The sequence below is a fragment of the Tasmannia lanceolata genome, unplaced genomic scaffold (assembly GCF_043159265.1).
Source record: "Tasmannia lanceolata isolate RefF3 unplaced genomic scaffold, GAP_Taslan_0.1 ptg000003l, whole genome shotgun sequence".
In the NCBI taxonomy this organism is placed as follows: Eukaryota; Viridiplantae; Streptophyta; class Magnoliopsida; order Canellales; family Winteraceae; genus Tasmannia; species Tasmannia lanceolata.
This window is the reverse complement of record NW_027518680.1, coordinates 55,887,099-55,904,640: the sequence shown is the minus strand read 5'-3', so window position 1 is coordinate 55,904,640 and position 17,542 is coordinate 55,887,099. Positions and strand designations below refer to the sequence as shown.

At 39.6% G+C, this 17,542-nt stretch overlaps 1 protein-coding gene across 1 annotated transcript in view; it reads left to right on the top strand.

Annotated features, from left to right (window-relative positions):
- Positions 1-17,542, top strand: part of AP1 (K-box region and MADS-box transcription factor family protein) — an 80,446-nt gene that overhangs the window by 49,395 nt on the left and 13,509 nt on the right. Inside the window, exons 3-5 of the mRNA XM_077366342.1 lie at positions 15,845-15,909; positions 16,004-16,103; positions 16,546-16,587. Of these exons, the coding sequence (XP_077222457.1) occupies positions 15,845-15,909; positions 16,004-16,103; positions 16,546-16,587 (207 nt within the window). The remainder of the gene's footprint in view (positions 1-15,844; positions 15,910-16,003; positions 16,104-16,545; positions 16,588-17,542) is intronic.

The window sequence follows — 17,542 nt, the reverse complement described above, 5'->3', positions numbered from 1 at the left end:
AGCTTTGTGTCTTCTCTGTCTTCTATTTATTTGCCGTGGTCTGTGGCAGAAGCCCTTGCTCATCCAAGATGGCTCACTACTATGGATCTTGAGATGAGTGCCCTTTAGGCCAATCAGACTTGGGATTTGGTCTCTCTTCCTTAGCATGCTCAGCCCTTGAGTTGTCGATGGATTTTCTCCATCAAATGCTTGCCAGATGGCACAGTTGAATGCTTCAAGGCGCGCTTAGTTGTGAAGGGGTATACGCAGACATTTGAGGTCGACTATACTGAGACTTTCTCTCCAGTCATCAAAATTCCTTCAGTTCGGGAGTTGATTTCCTTGGCCGCTAACGGTGGTTGGCCTCTATATCAGCTAGATGCGAAGAACACCTTTCTTCATGGTGGCCTCACTGAGGAGGTGTACATGGAGCAACCTCCTGGGTATATTGCTTAAGGGGAGATGTCATCCTCTGTTTATCGCTTGCGGAAATCTCTTTATGGCCTAAAGCAATATCTTAGAGCATGGTTTGAGAGATTCAGTGATGTTGTTTAGCGGTTTGGCATGAAATAATGTGCAATTGACCACTCGGTCTTTAGCCATCAGTCTGATGCCGAATATGTTCTTTTGATAGTATGCGTTGGTGATATTATCTGTTAAAGATTTTTCAAAATCAAGTGTTTTTGGTCAAAACAATTTTTGGAAAATATTTTCTTTAAGTGTGTTTTGGAAAAAGAAAAACTTTTCTTTGGAAATAGTTGCTTTTTGCAAGAGAAAGAGAATAGTGTAATGTAGTTGAAAAGATAGTCCCAAATCGGATGAGAGAAAAGAAAGAGAAGGGCTTATAAAGCACTACACTTTTCTATTACTTGTTTGATTGCACATTGGGTTGAACCCATGGTTGGACCCGCGGGACGGTGCAACGCACCGTTCGCGCACGCGCACGCGCACACGCACGCGCGGCGTGGGCAATGGGCTATAGGGCGCATAGTGGCGCTTTATTGGCGCTTTTTTAGGCGCACTTTGCACTTCGCACGCCGCATCGTAGCGAGGAGCGATTGGAGCCTTTAATTTTTCCAGATCTGATCTGGACCGTTGGATCTAGACGATTGTGGATCGGTCTAGTGGGTGGGCCGAATAGTTCAAAGGCCCATCAAGCCCAAGCCCAGTGTCGAATAGTTCGATTGGGTTGGGCTTTGATTCGAGCACAACGGTCGGCCCAGCGGGCCCAGTACTCCAACGGTCAGTGGGTGCGATCCATTGGGTTGTGTCCCTTCCCAACGGTCAAGGATCTAAGGGGTGCGATCTGTACCATAGATGGATCATCTAACGGTTAGATGGGAGGACGGGAATTTAAATATCCCAACAGACTCTCTAGGATTGATCTGGTTCGTTGAATCGCGTATGGGCGCGATCTAACGGCCAGAATTCAAACCGATCTGGAAAGACTCTATACAGGGGTGCTTTTCACACTGAAAAGACACCAGAGGCTCTATAAAAGTTGCAGAACCCAACCATTTCAAAGAACAATCGAATTTACCCATTTCTGGATAAATTCTTAAGACTTCTAGTGCATTATACTCTCTTTCTTGCTCCCACCAAAATTCGTTTTACTAAACTATTTTCTTATTGTTTATCTAATTACTGTTATACTGCAGTAACAGAAATTAGACTGATTCTCTCAGGCTTGTAAGATTCTAAGGGCATTTCGGATTTGACTCCGCTTGTGCATAGCGTCGTCAAATTAGTAGGACATTCCTACTGGCTTCATTGTATCTTAGAGGCAGTTCGCGGATCCCCTTTGCACACTTCTAGTGGGGGCGAAATCTGTCTTAAGGAAAGCGATTTCGCGCCTTGAAGCAAACTGGTTACTGCTTTTTCTTTCCAACAGATACATAATTATTTCACTAACATTATCATCTCTGGGAGTGACTCAATGGGCATACAGAAGTTGAAGGCTTTCTTGCAAAAAGAGTTTTTCATCAAAGATCCATGTCGCCTGAGGTACTTTCTTGGGATTTAGGTAGCCTATTTGAGCAATGGCCTTTCCCTCTCACAAAGAAAGTATGTACTTGACTTATTAGATGTGACAGGTTCTCTTAGGGTGAAACATGTTGTTATGCCCATGGCCCCGAATGTAAAACTTCTTCTAGAAGAGGGAGAATTATTAAATGACCCTGGCAGATACAGGAGGTTGGCTGGCAAGCTTATATATCTCATAGTCACTCGTCCAGACATCTCATTTGTTGTAGGGGTAGTCAACCAGTATATGAGCTCACCATGTACCTCTCACTCGGCAGTGGTGCTTCAGATTATCAAGTACTTGAAAGGTGCTACATGAAGAGGCTTATTGTTTAAGAGGCATGGTCATGAAAAGATAGAAGAGTTTACTAATGCAGATTGGGCAGGATCTCTAGTAGATATGAAATCAACCACTTGATATTGTACCTTTGTTAGAGGTAACTTGGTGTCATGGCAAAGCAAGAAACAAGACGTCGTAGCTAAATCCAGCTCAGAAGCTGAATACATGGCCATGGCACACAGAAGTGGGAATTCATCTGGTTACGCTTACTTTTGTCAGAGGTTGGTCTCGCTCCCTCCTCTCCTTCTCAGTTGTATTGTGATAATAAAGATGCGGTTCACATTGCTACAAATACAGTCTTTCGGGAGCGAACCAAACATATTGAGGATGAACCGTCATTTCATCCGTCAGAGAATCCAACAGAGAAAGATATGCGTAATTTTTACTTAGATCAGTGGATTAGCCGGCTAATGTGTTCACCAAGCCATTAAGTAAGGCGAGACAGAGTGATATTTGTAACAAGATAGGAATGTTTGCTATATACATTTGTATGATATATACATTCGAGCTTGAGGGGGAGTGTTAGAAGGGTGTATATGTGCATAAGGGAACTTTGGTCTTTGTCCTCTTTCTCCTTTTATATAAATACATAAGTGAGGGGGGGGGGGCATTCCCCAACTCAGCTTTCTCTCACTTCTCTTCTCTTCTCCCTTCTCTCAAAATTTTGGAATATGGTTTCGAAAACCAAAATTTAGAAAGAGATTCCTAAATACTGAAACTTGTTGATGTAGTGCCAATATGGCAGCCATGTCATGCCTAGGTGGTTTTGGTGGAGTTCCAAGGTGCATTCCCGTAATAATGTTGCTCCCCTTTTTGAAGCTGATTAGTGGACTTCCAAATGGTAGAATCATGGAAAGTGGTAAACTACAAAGTTGTAGCTCGTTTTGAGTTGTTTCTAACAACTATTTGTGCTTGAAAATTGGATTAGTGGTTAGAAAGTTATGGCAATTTTAGTGGACTGTGTCTATTGGTTCCCAAACCATTCAAAGTTAGTAAGTTCCAATGCAATTAATGTTATGTTAGTCCCTAAGTTAGCTAGTGGATGATCTTGAATGAATTTTCTCTTATTGAAATCAATTGTAGAAGGGGATTTTGGATTTAGATTAACTTATGTAATTGATGGAATATCAATTGGGTTGAGCATTGCTCCCATTCTCGTCTTCTTCTCTTGGATGTGTTCTTGTATTCTTATTTCTCTTCTTCTTCCCTCTTAAGCACCTGCATCATCTGGTATCAGAGCCAACGTTACTTTCTTGGGATAGCTTCGATTTGATTTCCATGACGGCATGTAGAAGTAGAGGAAGGCGTGGTAACTAAATGATAGAAGATTTGAGAGATGAAAGAGATGATGAACTTCAAGCGCTTTGAAAACAAGTTGAGCAACTTACCATGAGACTTGAACGCCAAGAGGCTCGTAGTGAGTGTGGTGGATCAAGCCGTGGAGGTTCTACTGACGAGTCCAACGTGAATCCCTTCGCCAATACTCGTGAGAAAACTAGGTTGGGAAGGTTCTATCGTGATTTCAACACCGTCAAGATTGATTTGCCGGAGTTCCATGGTCGTCTACAACCTGAAGAGTTTCTCGTATGGATTAGTATCATTGACAAGTATTTTGATTAAAAGGAGACACTCGAAATCTAACGTGTGAAGCTTGTGACTACAAGGCTTCGTGGCTATGCTTCAACATGGTGGGATAAAGTTCAAGAAATGAGAATCCGCAAAGGAAAGCATAAGATTTCTTCTTGGGAGAAAATGAAGTCAAGGCTTCAGGAGGAATTTCTTCCATTGGATTTTTCTCAAATTATCTTTTCTCAATTCAAAAACCTACGCCAAAAATCCAAGAGTCCAAGAGTGTGTTGGACTATACCGAAGAATTCTACAAACTCATGACTCGTAATGATATTCAAGAGGGTGAAGATCAACTTGTGGCAAGGTATGTTGATGGTTTGAAGTTTTATATACGTGATGAAGTGGAAATGCACCAATCATTGAGCATCAATGATGCTTATCAACTAGCCTTGAAGGTGGAGGCTAAGCTTGCTCGCCGTGGTGCTAAGAAGTATGTGAATGTTTGTAGTCTCTATCCTTCCTCTATAGGTGAATCTTCGCATGGTGGAGGTGCAAAGTCAAAGCCCGAACATTTCAACAAAAATTCTACAAAATCAGCCCCTACACATCAAGTTGGAAATCAATCTAATTGTCCCAACAATCCAAATACTTGTTTGGAAATATTTCAATGTGCCTAGTGAGTTAGAACCTCTCTTGGAGGAATTCAAGGATGTCACACCCGGTGAGTTACCCATTGGTCTCCCTCCTTTAAGAGACATTTAAAATTGATTTGATTCCTGGTTCTAATCTTCCCAACAAGGCTCACTACCGTATGAGTCTCAAAGAGCATGAAGAGTTAAATCGGCAAGTAATGGAGTTGTTGAATAAAAGCTTCATCAAAGAAGGCTTGAGCCCCTGTGCGGTGCCGGCATTACTAACTCCAAATAAAGATGGAACATGGCATATGTGTGTGGTTAGTCGTGTCATAAACCGAATCACTATCAAATACTGGTTTTCCATTCCAAGAATTGGTGATATGTTTGACATGCTTGCCAGTGCAACGATATTTTTCAAGATTGATCTTAGAAGTGGCTACCATCAAATTCAAATCAGGCTGAGTGATGAATAGAAGACCGCTTTCAAGATATGTAATGGCTTATATGAGTGGCTTGTTATGCAATTTGCTCTCTCCATTGCTCCAAATACCTTCATGTGGGTAATGAATCAAGTCCTTCGCCCTTTCATTAGAAAGTTTGTTATTATTTATTTTGATGACATTTTTTTTAAAGTCATGATAAAAGTGAGCATGTAGATCATTTGAGGGTTGTTCTAACCACTTTGAGAGGTGAAAAACTCTATGTAAACCTCAAAAAGTGTTATTTCATGACAACTAGCCTAGCTTTTCTAGTCTTTGTTTTGACTTCAACATGGATTAGAGTGGATGATGAGAACATCAAAGTTGTTCAAGAATGGTCTACTCCAAAGAGCTTGCAAGTTGTGAAGAGTTTCCATGGATTGACCTCATTTTATCGTCGATTCATAAGAAATATCAGCACTGTATCAACCCCCTTGACAAATTGCATGAAGAAAGATGGGTTCAAGTGGACAATTGAGGTCGAAAAGAGTTTTCAACTTATAAGGGACAAGTTGTCTAGTGCTCCTGTGCTTTGCTTTGCCAGACTTTGAGAATATATTTGAGGTTGATTGTGATGCCTCTCATGTGGGCATTGGCAGTGTACTTAGCCAAGAAGGTCATCACATTGCCTCATTTAGTGAAAAACTCAATGAAGCAAAGAAGTAGTCTACGTATGATGTGGATTTTTATGCAATTGTTCAAGCACTTCTGCATTGGCGATCTTATCTTGTTCAAAGGGATTTTATTTTGAATTTCGATCATGAAGTTCTCAACCACATCAACAATCAAGGAAGCCTAAATCGAAGACATGCAAAGTGGGTTTCTTTCTTACAGGAATATACTTTTGTGTTAAAGCACAAGAGTGGAAAGTGCAATCAAGTGACAGATGCTCTTAGTAGAAGAGTAGCTCTTCTTAATTCTGTAAGTGTGCAACTTAAAAGGTTTGATAGCATTAAAGACATGTATGCTAATGATGAAGACTTTTGTGAAATTTGGAAGCTTTGCAAAGAAGAGAAGCATGAAGATTATTTTCTTCAAGATGGTTTTCTCTTTAAGGGGAGTCGCTGTGCATTCAAAAATGCTCCCTTAGAGAGTATGTTATTAAAGAGCTACATCCGAGAGGTTTGGGAGGATGTTTTGGAAGAGACAAAACTATTTTGCTAGTGAAAGAGAAGTATTTTTGGCCGACGACCATTTACTGAGATGTGATGTGTTATGTGAAGAGGTGCCGAATATGCCAAACATGCGAGGGACATACTCAAAACACCGGTACTTACAGTCCACTTCCACTTCCTAATGCTCCATGGGAAGATGTTAGTATGGATTTTAAGGTTGGTTTGCCAAGAACTCAAAGACGTAATGATTCTATCTTCGTAGTTGTTGATCGCTTCTCTAAAATGGCCAATTTCATTCCTTACAAGCAGACTATGGATGCTTCCTATGTTACTGATCTTTATTTCAATAAGGTAGTTAAGCATCATGGTGTTCCCAAGTCCATTGTTTCATATAGAGATACTAAATTTCTTAGTCATTTTGGAGATGCTTGTGGAAAAGAATTGGTACTATTTTGCTCTATAGTAGTGTCTATCACCCTCAAACTGATGGACAAAACAAAGTAGTGAATCGAACTTTGGGAAATTTGCTTAGGAGTTTGGCGGCAAAGAGGCTCAAGTAGAGTTTTCTTATAATTATGTTGTGAATCGTTCTACCGGTAAGAGCCCATTTGAAGTGATCTATGGAAAAACTCCAAAACACTATCTTGATCTTGCACCCATTCTGGATCCACCATTGTCCAACAAGAAGGCAGAAGATTTTCCTACTACCATGGCATTTATGAAGAAGTGAAGAATAATCTGGAAAAAAATACCGAGAAGTACAAGCAAGCGGCCAATACTCATCGCCGAATCAAAATCCTCAATGAAGTTGATCTTGTGTGGGTTTATTTGAAGAAGGAAAGATTTCCATCTGGTTCTTTATAACAATCTCAAGGAGAAGAAGATTGGTCCATATCGAATTCTCAAGAAAATCAATGACAACGCATACAAGATTGAGCTCCCTCCAACTATCAATACTCACCCAACTTTCAATGTTAAAGACTTAACAACTTATCATGGAGAGCTTGATGAGAACTCATGGGCAAGTTCTTTCTCACCCGGAGATGATGATGTAGTGCCAACATGGCAGCCATGTCATGCCTAGGTGGTTTTGGTGGAGTTCCAAGGTTCATTCCCGCAATAATGTTGTTGCCCGTTTTTTAAGCTAATTTTTGGACTTCTAAATAACAGAATCATGGAAAGTGTCAAACTACAAAGTTGTAGGTCTTTTTGAGTTGTTTCCAACAACTATCTCTGCTCGAAAATTGGACAAGTGGTTAGAAAGTTATGGCAGTTTTAGTGGACTATGTCTGTGGGCTCCCAAACCAGTCAAAGTTAGCGACTTCCAATGCAATTAATGTTATGTTAGTCCCAAAGTTAGCTAGTGGAGGAGCTTGAACGAATTTTCTCATTTTATCTTTCATTTAAATAGATAGAAATCGGTTGTAGAAGGGGATTTTGGATTTAGTTAATTTTTTGTAATTGACGGAATATCAATTGGGTTGAGCATTGCTCTCATTTTCTTCTTCTTCTCTTGGATGTGTTCTTATTTCTCTTTTTCTTCCCTCTTACGCACCAGCATCAATTGTCAAATTTGAAACTTGACCAACGTAGAAATATGCCTAAAATTGAAAATGGTAAAATTGGAAAGCGCCCAAAATGGAAGGTTTCCTGATGATGTCATTTCAATGGCCCGGTCGTGGATTTGAACTTTCGTTCGTCAATCTACTTAGGCTAATGAAATGCTCCTGTATCATGACTCCCCTTCTTGGAAAGAACGCGAACACGAGTTCGATTCGATATATTTGATGATTTAGGGAATTAAGGATATAGACAGCCATAACGGGGTAGCTCTCGCGCCTACCTCGAACTGAAGTCCTTTCCAACAAACCGATACTTCCATCGTGCTATTAGTTTGACACTTTTGCGTGGGCGATGGAAATTGATTCGGCTAGAGAACGTGCTCTTGATATAGTCATCGAACCTCGATAACAGAGGCAATAAGAAGCCTTCACTATTATCAAAATTAAGATCGGGACATTTGTCAAGGTAGGGCCAATCTTTGTCCATCAAGTTATAAATTTGCTTATCTACGTAGCTCTCTGACTCTTGCAAGCGTTCTGTTAAGGCCTCGAACTTCCACTGAAGATTTCGCAAAGCTCACTCCATTCCCAGGCGCAACTCTCGTACTTCATGTAACTGGTGTGTCAAATTTTCTATTTGACATTCCAATTTGCTATTGGTGATTTGTAGATCTTCCATAGGTGGATTTTGATACTCCCGTGAACGATGCCGAGTAATTCGACTCCTCCAGGCTTGTTGATTGACATATGTAGCCCATTTGATTTTCAAGTAGTTGTCAGGGGCAATCTTTCGACGAACCCAACTTTGAATAATAGTGGCGGAAGTAACATAACTTTGGTATTCATTCTTAGTCTAGTACATTCGCTATGTCTTTTGAATTATAAGACATGCGGCTTTCCTTATAGAAAAGTCCTTGGCCTTTTGGGCTTTTTGATCATTTATTCTTGTAGCCGAAAACTTTAAGGACTGCTGATAAGCTACTTGTGCAAATAATTTCAAAAAACAACCAAGTACCTCCTCCCAATTACTGAAGGGTGGTTTTCCCAATTTGCGTTGCTCGTGTTCATAAATCATAAGTATCTACAAAGATTTGGTGCGATGGGCTGTAGTCTTACTAGCACACCGAATCATCTCTTTGTGGGTCAATCCATATTGCTCATCACACGTCTCAATGGCCTCAATCCAAGTAATGCACTGGTGCTCACACTCGCCATAGCCAAAGAAGATAGGAATTTCATACGGTTGCTCCATAGGTTAGAGAATCATCATCTTCGCGGATTAGAAGTAGTTAGAACTCCTACCGAGCCTATATCTGATACCAATTAACGTAGGGATGGCGCGCGCGATCGATAAGGGAGAAGACGACTCGATCAAAGATTACTAAGGATAATTGTTGTGCTTAAAAGCTAACCCATGTTTGAGGGAAACTCCAAGAAACAAGTGTAATAACACTGTTCTCCACAAAACACATTTTTCATCAATATTTTAATTGTCAAAAAAAGCTCTTTTATTAATGAATATGAAGGCGTATTTATAGAGGTATAACCTCTCTACAATATAGCAGTAAGAAACAAAAGAATCTCTTGATCATCCATCTTTCTGTTTGCCTAACAACAAATAAAAAATATAGAAAGACTCTCTCCTCTTAGCAACTACCCTCAAATGTAAGTTGGGGTGTCAATGGATCCAGACGGTCCGATGGACCATCCGAATCCATACTTTAATGAACGGGATATAAGCATACCAAGAGGGTCCATGGGCATATTTCGGATTCCCAATCATATGATCCGAAAATTTTCGGATCAGATCCAGGCATGCTACGAAAGTCCTTAGGGATAGTCACGATCCGAAATCATCTTACAGTAATACCCTCAAAATCATTACAACATCAATGTTAAGTGGGGGTATTCTCGTCAAAATAGTCATATTCTTTTAGTAGTTACCGGTTTCCATCTTTATTGAATGAAATCTCCTTTTCGAAATAAATCTCATATTCCTTCCCGTGTAAGTAACCCTTCCCCATTTGTGGAACGAACATGTCATCTTCCTATCTGTAACCATAACCCATCTACTCCATGTTCTGTCCCTAGTCATTGCTCTCACCCTCGCCACCGCTACTCATTGCTCTCACCCTCACCATCGCAGCAACCTTGCCTTCCCAGCATCCGAGCAGTAAGCACGGAAAACTCCTGCTAAGTTTTTGGTTTCTATCATCTTCTTAGAATACTGGATAGTGGTATTTTTTCCTTGTTTTTAGTCACTTCTTTGAAGTCGATCACTGCTTTTCATTATCGTGGAGTGACATTCTAACTCTTTTTTAAAAAAAATAATTGTGTACTTAGCTTAGTAAGACATAATAGGACACTCCGATGGACGGTCCGATTTAAAATGGATCGTGATCGTGACGTGGAAAGTAGGATCCGAAGAACAATCCGAATCCGATCCGACCGATAAGGAATTTGAAAGGATCGTGACCGTGACAAAGGTGGATCCGATCCGAAGTGGATCCGTTGACATATATAGTCGTAGGACTAGTATGGTCGTTCTTTCTTCTTGGCTTGCCAACTCAATGAAAACTTGTTTCCATATGAGAAACAACCAAAAAGAAAATACTACATACACTCACAAACTAATATTGAGTAGGCTTACTTCTATGTAGAATTTCTAAAGAAACCCATATTAGAAACTACTAATAACTAGTTGATTTATTTTTAATGGTGATGGAAATTTTCATTCAAGAGAAAGGACGGAGATGATCAAATACAAAGCAACAGAGAAAAAATACATGGGCTTAAGAAGATACCACAACAAGATGAAAAGAAAAGTTAAGGGGATGAAAAATCAAACTGCTCAAGGGCCTCCATGTGCATCCCTTCCGTAGCAAGTTTATCTGCCTCCTTGTTCGTTGATCTTCTTGTCACGCCCCGACCCCACTGTGTAGATATTATCCGATTCTGGGTCATCTACCCTCCCCGGTTTTGTTTTCCAGCAGCACTAACCATGCCCGACCCACTCCATGGGGCCTGCCCCTTGGAGATGCTGAAAACACGTCTACATAGGGAGAGGAGAAATCCACATATATAGCCCAGTAACTTTTCCTCCCTTTCCGATGTGGGATCTTTCAATCAACTCCCGTTAGGACCCAGCATCCTCGCTGGCACACCGTACTGGATGGGAGGTCCCGCTTTGATACCACTTTTCTGTCACGCCCCCAATCCATACACATACACACAATGAAGCACGGATACGGGTACGGGGTGCAGGTACGACACGATACGGGTACGTGGGTACTTGATTTTTAAAAAAATAGGATACGGGTACGTTGAGGTACGCTGAATATAATATATTTTTATATTTTATTATATATTTATAAAAATAAAAATAAAAAATATTTTGTTAAAGAATTCAAACAATTTAATTGGAGAACAATCAAATAACAATAACATCACTAAAATCTAATATTACTTACCAAATCTAATATTATTTCTAGTTGTTAGGTTTTTAATTACGGGATATATATATATATATATATATATATATATATATATATATATATATATATATATATTATAGATATTTTGATATATTCAACCCCCCTTTTGTTAATTGGGACAGCCCCTCTATTGTAAATTTGTAATTTTCAATTTAATTTGAAACGGGTGCGCACCCGATACGTACACAAACCTGGGTGCGTACCCAGTACGCACCCAAAGAGTACCCAAGAGCACCCGCACCCGATACGCACCCGACACGGGTACGTGGGCCTCCGGAGAGTACTCGTGCTTCTTAGCATACACACATAATCAATACAAAAGGCTTAGGGGTGCGACAGCGCCGTACACCTGCAAAGCAAGCTTCACAAGCATACAAGGCTAGCAAAGCAAATACCAAAACCATCTGCAATAATCCAATTAATTGAAGTTTAAAGGTCTTACATTAATCCAATAATCAAATCTCAGTCACTTTCCAAATCTTTCACCTAACACGTAATCCCATAAAATCAAAGTACTTAATCAAATGACATAGTCTCAGTAGTCCTAAACAATACTCACTGTCTAAAGCATGAAAAGTACTTATAAGTAGAGATAGTCAAAAATTAGGATCACTCCCGCGCCTCATCACCGGTTCCACGAGGATCAAACTCTCAATACCGAATCACTTTCTTTATCCCTTTCCTTAGAGGTCAAATACCTTGGTTCGCGATCTCTCTTCTTGAATCCCGTTCTTCCTCTCTTTCTCCATGAAGATCTCCTCTTAGGGCTGCAAAAACGTTTTAGGGTATCTTAATCTCCCTTAATGATGTATTTATAGGATTTTCTAAAGAAGCCCTATCTACCAAGAAGTCATAATCAAATTCTAACTCTTAAAGACAAAAATGCCCCTCACTAATGGAGGGGGACGAATTTTGAAGGGAGGGTATTTCGGGTATTTGCACTTCTTCTATGGCGAAAAGAGATAGATGAGCTACCCACAATGTCCTTATTCTCCTCAAGAACTCATTAAATCTCCATTGGAAAATGAGGGATCCACTCAACCAATGAATAACATTGAGGGAATCTCCTTCAATCATTACTTTGTTCCAAATTGTCACCCTCTAGGAGCTTGATACCTTGATGGACTGCATGCACTTTTACCTCATTTGAATCTGCCATCCCTATTAATAACTAGTTGATATGACTTCATAAATAAGACTTTCTAATCTAAGACAAACTCAACTCAATAGCCTAAATTAATGACTTTACAAAATGGAAATGGAAGCTTTCTAATCTAACAAAACCAAATTAGTAACTTACTAACTTCTAAGACCCAAAATAGAATATTTCCTATTATGGTTCCGAAAAGCAAAATTTAAAAATAGATTTCTAAATACAGAAAGCTGTCAAATTCATAACTCGACCGATATAGAAATACACCGAAAATAGAAAATGGTAAAATTGGAAAGTGCCCAAAATGGAAGGTTTCATGATGATGTCATTTCGACAGCCTGATTGTGGATTTGAACTTTTCGTTCGTTGATCTGCTTAGGCTGACGAGATGTTCCTGCGTCACGATATAGAGGAGATCATGCTATTCAGTGATGTTGGAGATGTCCTAGTGATGTAGAGAATGTGTTTTACGCTCAATGAAGTCGAGGACGACCCGTGATTTAGAAACAACCTATTTCACCTGTCTAGGTAATGATTGATTCGAAGAGTTGCTGAAATCTCCTGCCAGAGGAGGCCATTACAAAGCTCTGAATGAATGCACAACAACACCCAAATCCATAAGGGAAATGAGGTAATAGTTTCAAAAGTGTATATATATATATATATATATATATATATATATATATATATATATATATGAGAGAACATTTCCTACACACTTGTGTAGGTAAGTTACCTACGCACTACCTTAAAATACAGTGGGGGCCCACATTTTTTGGGTGATCCAAACAATTCATTTGAATGGTCCTCACATAGATAGGGTGTCCACAAAAAATCAGATCCATAGGATCATCCTAACCATTCAAACTATGGAGGCAAAAAATGGACTAATTTGTGAAGGTTTATACACGTCCATTTTACCTCCACAAATCGTAGGGTTGGGATGATCCTATGGATCTGATTTTTTGTGGACACCCTATCTATGTGAGGACCATTCAAATGAATTGTTTGGATCACCCAAACAATGTGGGCCCCCACTGTATTTTAAGGTAGTGCGTAGGTAACTTGCCTACACAAGTGTGTAGGAAATGTTTTCTCTATATATATATATATATATATATATATATATATATATATATATGAGAAAAGAGAAGGTACTCCTTAGAGTAGATAGCTTATCTTCTCCCTACCTTAAAATAACAGTTGGGGCCACATTGTTTGGGTGATCCAAAGCATTCATTTGATGGGCCCTCACATAGATAGGGTGTGCCCAAAAAATCAGCTCGATAGGATAATCCTAACCCTATGAACTGTGGAGGCAAAAATGGACGTGTATAAACCTGCACAAATCTGTCCATTTTTTGCCTCTACAGTTCATAGGGTTAGGATGATTCTATCGAGCTGATTTTTTGGGCACACCCTATCTATGTGAGGGCCCATCAAATGAATGCTTTGGATCACCCAAACAATGTGGCCCCAACTGTTATTTTAAGGTAGGGAGTAGATAAGCTATGTACTCCAGGGAGTACCTTCTCTTTTCTCTCTCTCTCTCTCTCTCTCTCTCTCTCTCTCTCTCTCTCTCTATATATATATATATATATATATATATATATATATATATATATATATATTATGGAGACCATGGTAGTGTGATTAGGAGTGTTGTGAATATGGGAGAGGAAATACCTACTACTTCATTTTCAATAAAATTAGAATCGGAATTGAACTGTCGAAGGAAATTAGTTCTCAACCAACTTTCAATGAAGGTGCCAGTTTACTTACTATGGCTAAGTTCATAGATGCCAATGAAGAAACTATGGTAGTTTCTATTCTACTTGGTATGGAGAAAACTGACTTGGGTGAAGCACCAGGAGGAGTAGGCCTTCACTAGAGAGTTTCTAGACATATTCTCGAAAGATTTGTTGAGATATTCAACATTGGATTGATTTGGTACCAAGGGAGAGTTTACCAAATCGTGCACACTATAGGATGAGCCCTAAGAGCATGAAGAGCTCAGTCAGTGTGTGGATGAGCCCTAGAAAGGTAATTTATACGGGAGAGATTTAGCCATTTTGTAATTGATATATTTTTTATATTGAAGAAAGATATCCCATGGAGGATGTGGATGAATATCATATTAATAAATAAAAGTATGGTGAAGTACCATTTTCTCATTCCAAGATTAGATGATATCTTTGATCAGCTGGGCTAGGATATTTTTGAAGTTGGATTTGACAAGCGAGTATATCCCCATAACCACATCCAGATTAGAGATGAGTGGAAAATTAACTTCAAGATGAAGGAGAGATTATATGAATGATGTGTGGTGCTATTTGGGTTTTCAATGTCCCTAACACGTTTATGAGGATCATGAATAGCATGCTTGGGTCATTTATGGGGCAATGTACAGTAGTTTATTTTGATGATATCCAAATCTAACATTTCAACTCGACATCATACTACACAGTTTTTCGCGAGATCTTGGATGTTTTGCTCCAGGAAAAGCTATTTGCAGCCTCAAGGAAATTCTACTTTATGAATGACATGGTGGTATTTCGTGGAAGTGCGCATCGTGGATCTTAAGGTTGAATAGGGAATTGTTTTCGGCAATTTGGTCTCGATTGGATCTACTTTCCACTAGGCAAAGATTGTCAATATCTTGTTCCATTCACTCCTACAAATTATATTAGAAAAAATAGATTACCAGGGGATCAGCCTAGCGATCGGATGATCAAGCTACAACCAAGAAATGGAAAAGAAAAACAAGGAATATAAGTCAAGACACGTCAAGGGGGAGGTCAAACATTTTCAAGTTCATCCTAGAGGCTCCCTCCCTCACTAGCACTAGCTGATCTGCCTCACTGTTTTCCGACCTTCTTACGTGGTGGAAGAAGACGGAGGATCCCTACTAGATCCAAAATCCCATACATCCACTGTACAAACCGCCAAGGATGGGGGAGGCTTCCCTTCAACCACTTTATAACATTCAGGGAATCCCCTGCCACTGTAATCTGATCAAGGATATTCTGACCAATCAACCTTACTCATAGGTGAATGGATCTTATCTCCGCCTCATTAGAGTCTGCAATCCCAATGGGGCCTAAAAAAGCCCAGCTTGTACTGCCTTTATGATCACGAAGCAGACCACCTACTCCCATCGGCCCAGGGCTCCCTAAGCTAGAGTCACTGAAGTATTGGATCGTTGCTCGCACGTCGATTCATAAATTCCTGATTTTTCTGTATTAAAGTTTCATGAAAATCACAATCTTATGTCCATTTGTATATAACTGTTACGAGTGGATAGAGAAATATTAATGCATTGAAGAACTTTTATGCAAAAATCACAACTTCAATCGAAGATTCTTAACTCGCACACTCTCGCTTAAGAGTTTTCCAACCCATTTCCGGCTCTCAAAACTTCTGAAAATGGAGATATATTTCCTATCTGATCAATTAAAACAAAAATTTTCAAGTTATTTGATCCATCTTTATGTAGGGGAGCTGGTGTCTTGAATATAGAAAACTTAAGGCCAAGGTTGAGGATTTACAAAGAAGCCACAGGTATTTATAGCATACCGAGTGATTCTATTTATCTATCACATAACCATTGTAAATTGCATTGTAACTGTAGCTTTGTTTCTTTATATATCTGCAGGCATTTTATGGGAGAAGACCTTGATTCCTTGAGTTTCAAAGAGCTTCATCACTTAGAGCAACAGCTTGATGCCGCTTTGAAGCATATAAGAACCCGAAAGGTATGTTGCTCTTTTTTATTCCTTCTCAGTGTCTTAAATAATTAGAATTATGGAATGGTCCTGTGTCTTAAAAGGGAGAGAGACAGGCAGAGAGAGCGAGCGAGAGAGAGAGAATTACACCAAATTTTTGGTGTACGTGAAGTTGGCAACAATCCAATCTTGGATGGAAGTTCATCGCCTGCAGTACCAATGACCAGCCAGGTTGACGAACCCTAAAACCAGATTGGTTTCAGGCGGTGGCTCCCACATGTAACAACCATGGCTTTAAATTTCCTCGAAATTATAAGATTTTTACAGAAATTTCCACCGAAATTGAAATTGCCAATGAAATTTCTACCGAAGGCCGAAACCGAAATTTCAAACAACATTTGGAAGCTTTAAATAATTATTCGTATAAAATATTCTTTAGTTTGTAATGCTTAAATGATCTTTTATCATGCAGAACCAAATCATGTTCAATTCAATTGCAGAGCTTCAGAGAAAGGTCAGATCTCTGTACTTACAGACAAGGTTTTAAATTTCAGTTTCAGAATGAGTTTCGGTCCTCACCGAAACCGAAATTTTTGCCGAAATTTTGAAATTTCGTTCGAAATTCAACTTTGGCAGGACTTGACTTCAAACTCGATGTCAAGTTTTTCTCAAGCAAAGGAGAATGATGCAGTTGCATAAAGTCACGTGCAGCCACATTTATTATTTTGGCCTTTGTCTTTAATGCTAGTCTTTGGTCTTGGTCTTTAATACTAGTCTTTGGTCTTTAATATTTAGTTTTTGGAAAGTTGTAGTTTTCTTAGTAAGTTGTGGTTTGTTTTAATTGCCTTGAAAGAGTGCTTTGACTAGCTAGTAACTTGTGTATGTCTAGGAAATGTGTCTATGCATTTATGGAGTCTTGGACTACAAGTCTTTTGTTGTAATCTCTATAAGCATGAATGAGAATGGAAGGAAAGGGACTTTCCTTACTTTGGAGTAGAGTGATTCCTCCTACGAATCAAGCTTGTGGCTTGGTCATGTCGAGTGACTTCCGCGATTAGCAACGTTGAGTGACGTTCGTTGCCTCCTGTTGAGGATTCCCGAAACTATCCTTTCCTCTTGGTTGAGATCATTTTGATCTTAGCCATCCCACGTGGGCTCCGGCCTGCGTCAAAGTGGTATCAAAGCTACAAGAACCTGTGGCGCACTTCGTTCACAATCCAGAATTTTGCAGTCCAGAAAGTTGGGGTCTGTTTCGTGCTGTTTTTTAAGGGGTTATCGGTGTCCGATCTGTGCAAGCCATGTACCAACGGAAAGTTCGTCGAGTCTACTTTCCAACGTAACAAACAGATCGTAAATCGGAGTTTTCTCCAAGGAGATATTAGCATTTTACTAAAGGTCGACGGAGGGGACTGCAAATCCGAATTTCCTTCATTTTTCAAGCTTATAAAATGCAGCGTGGACGACCTATT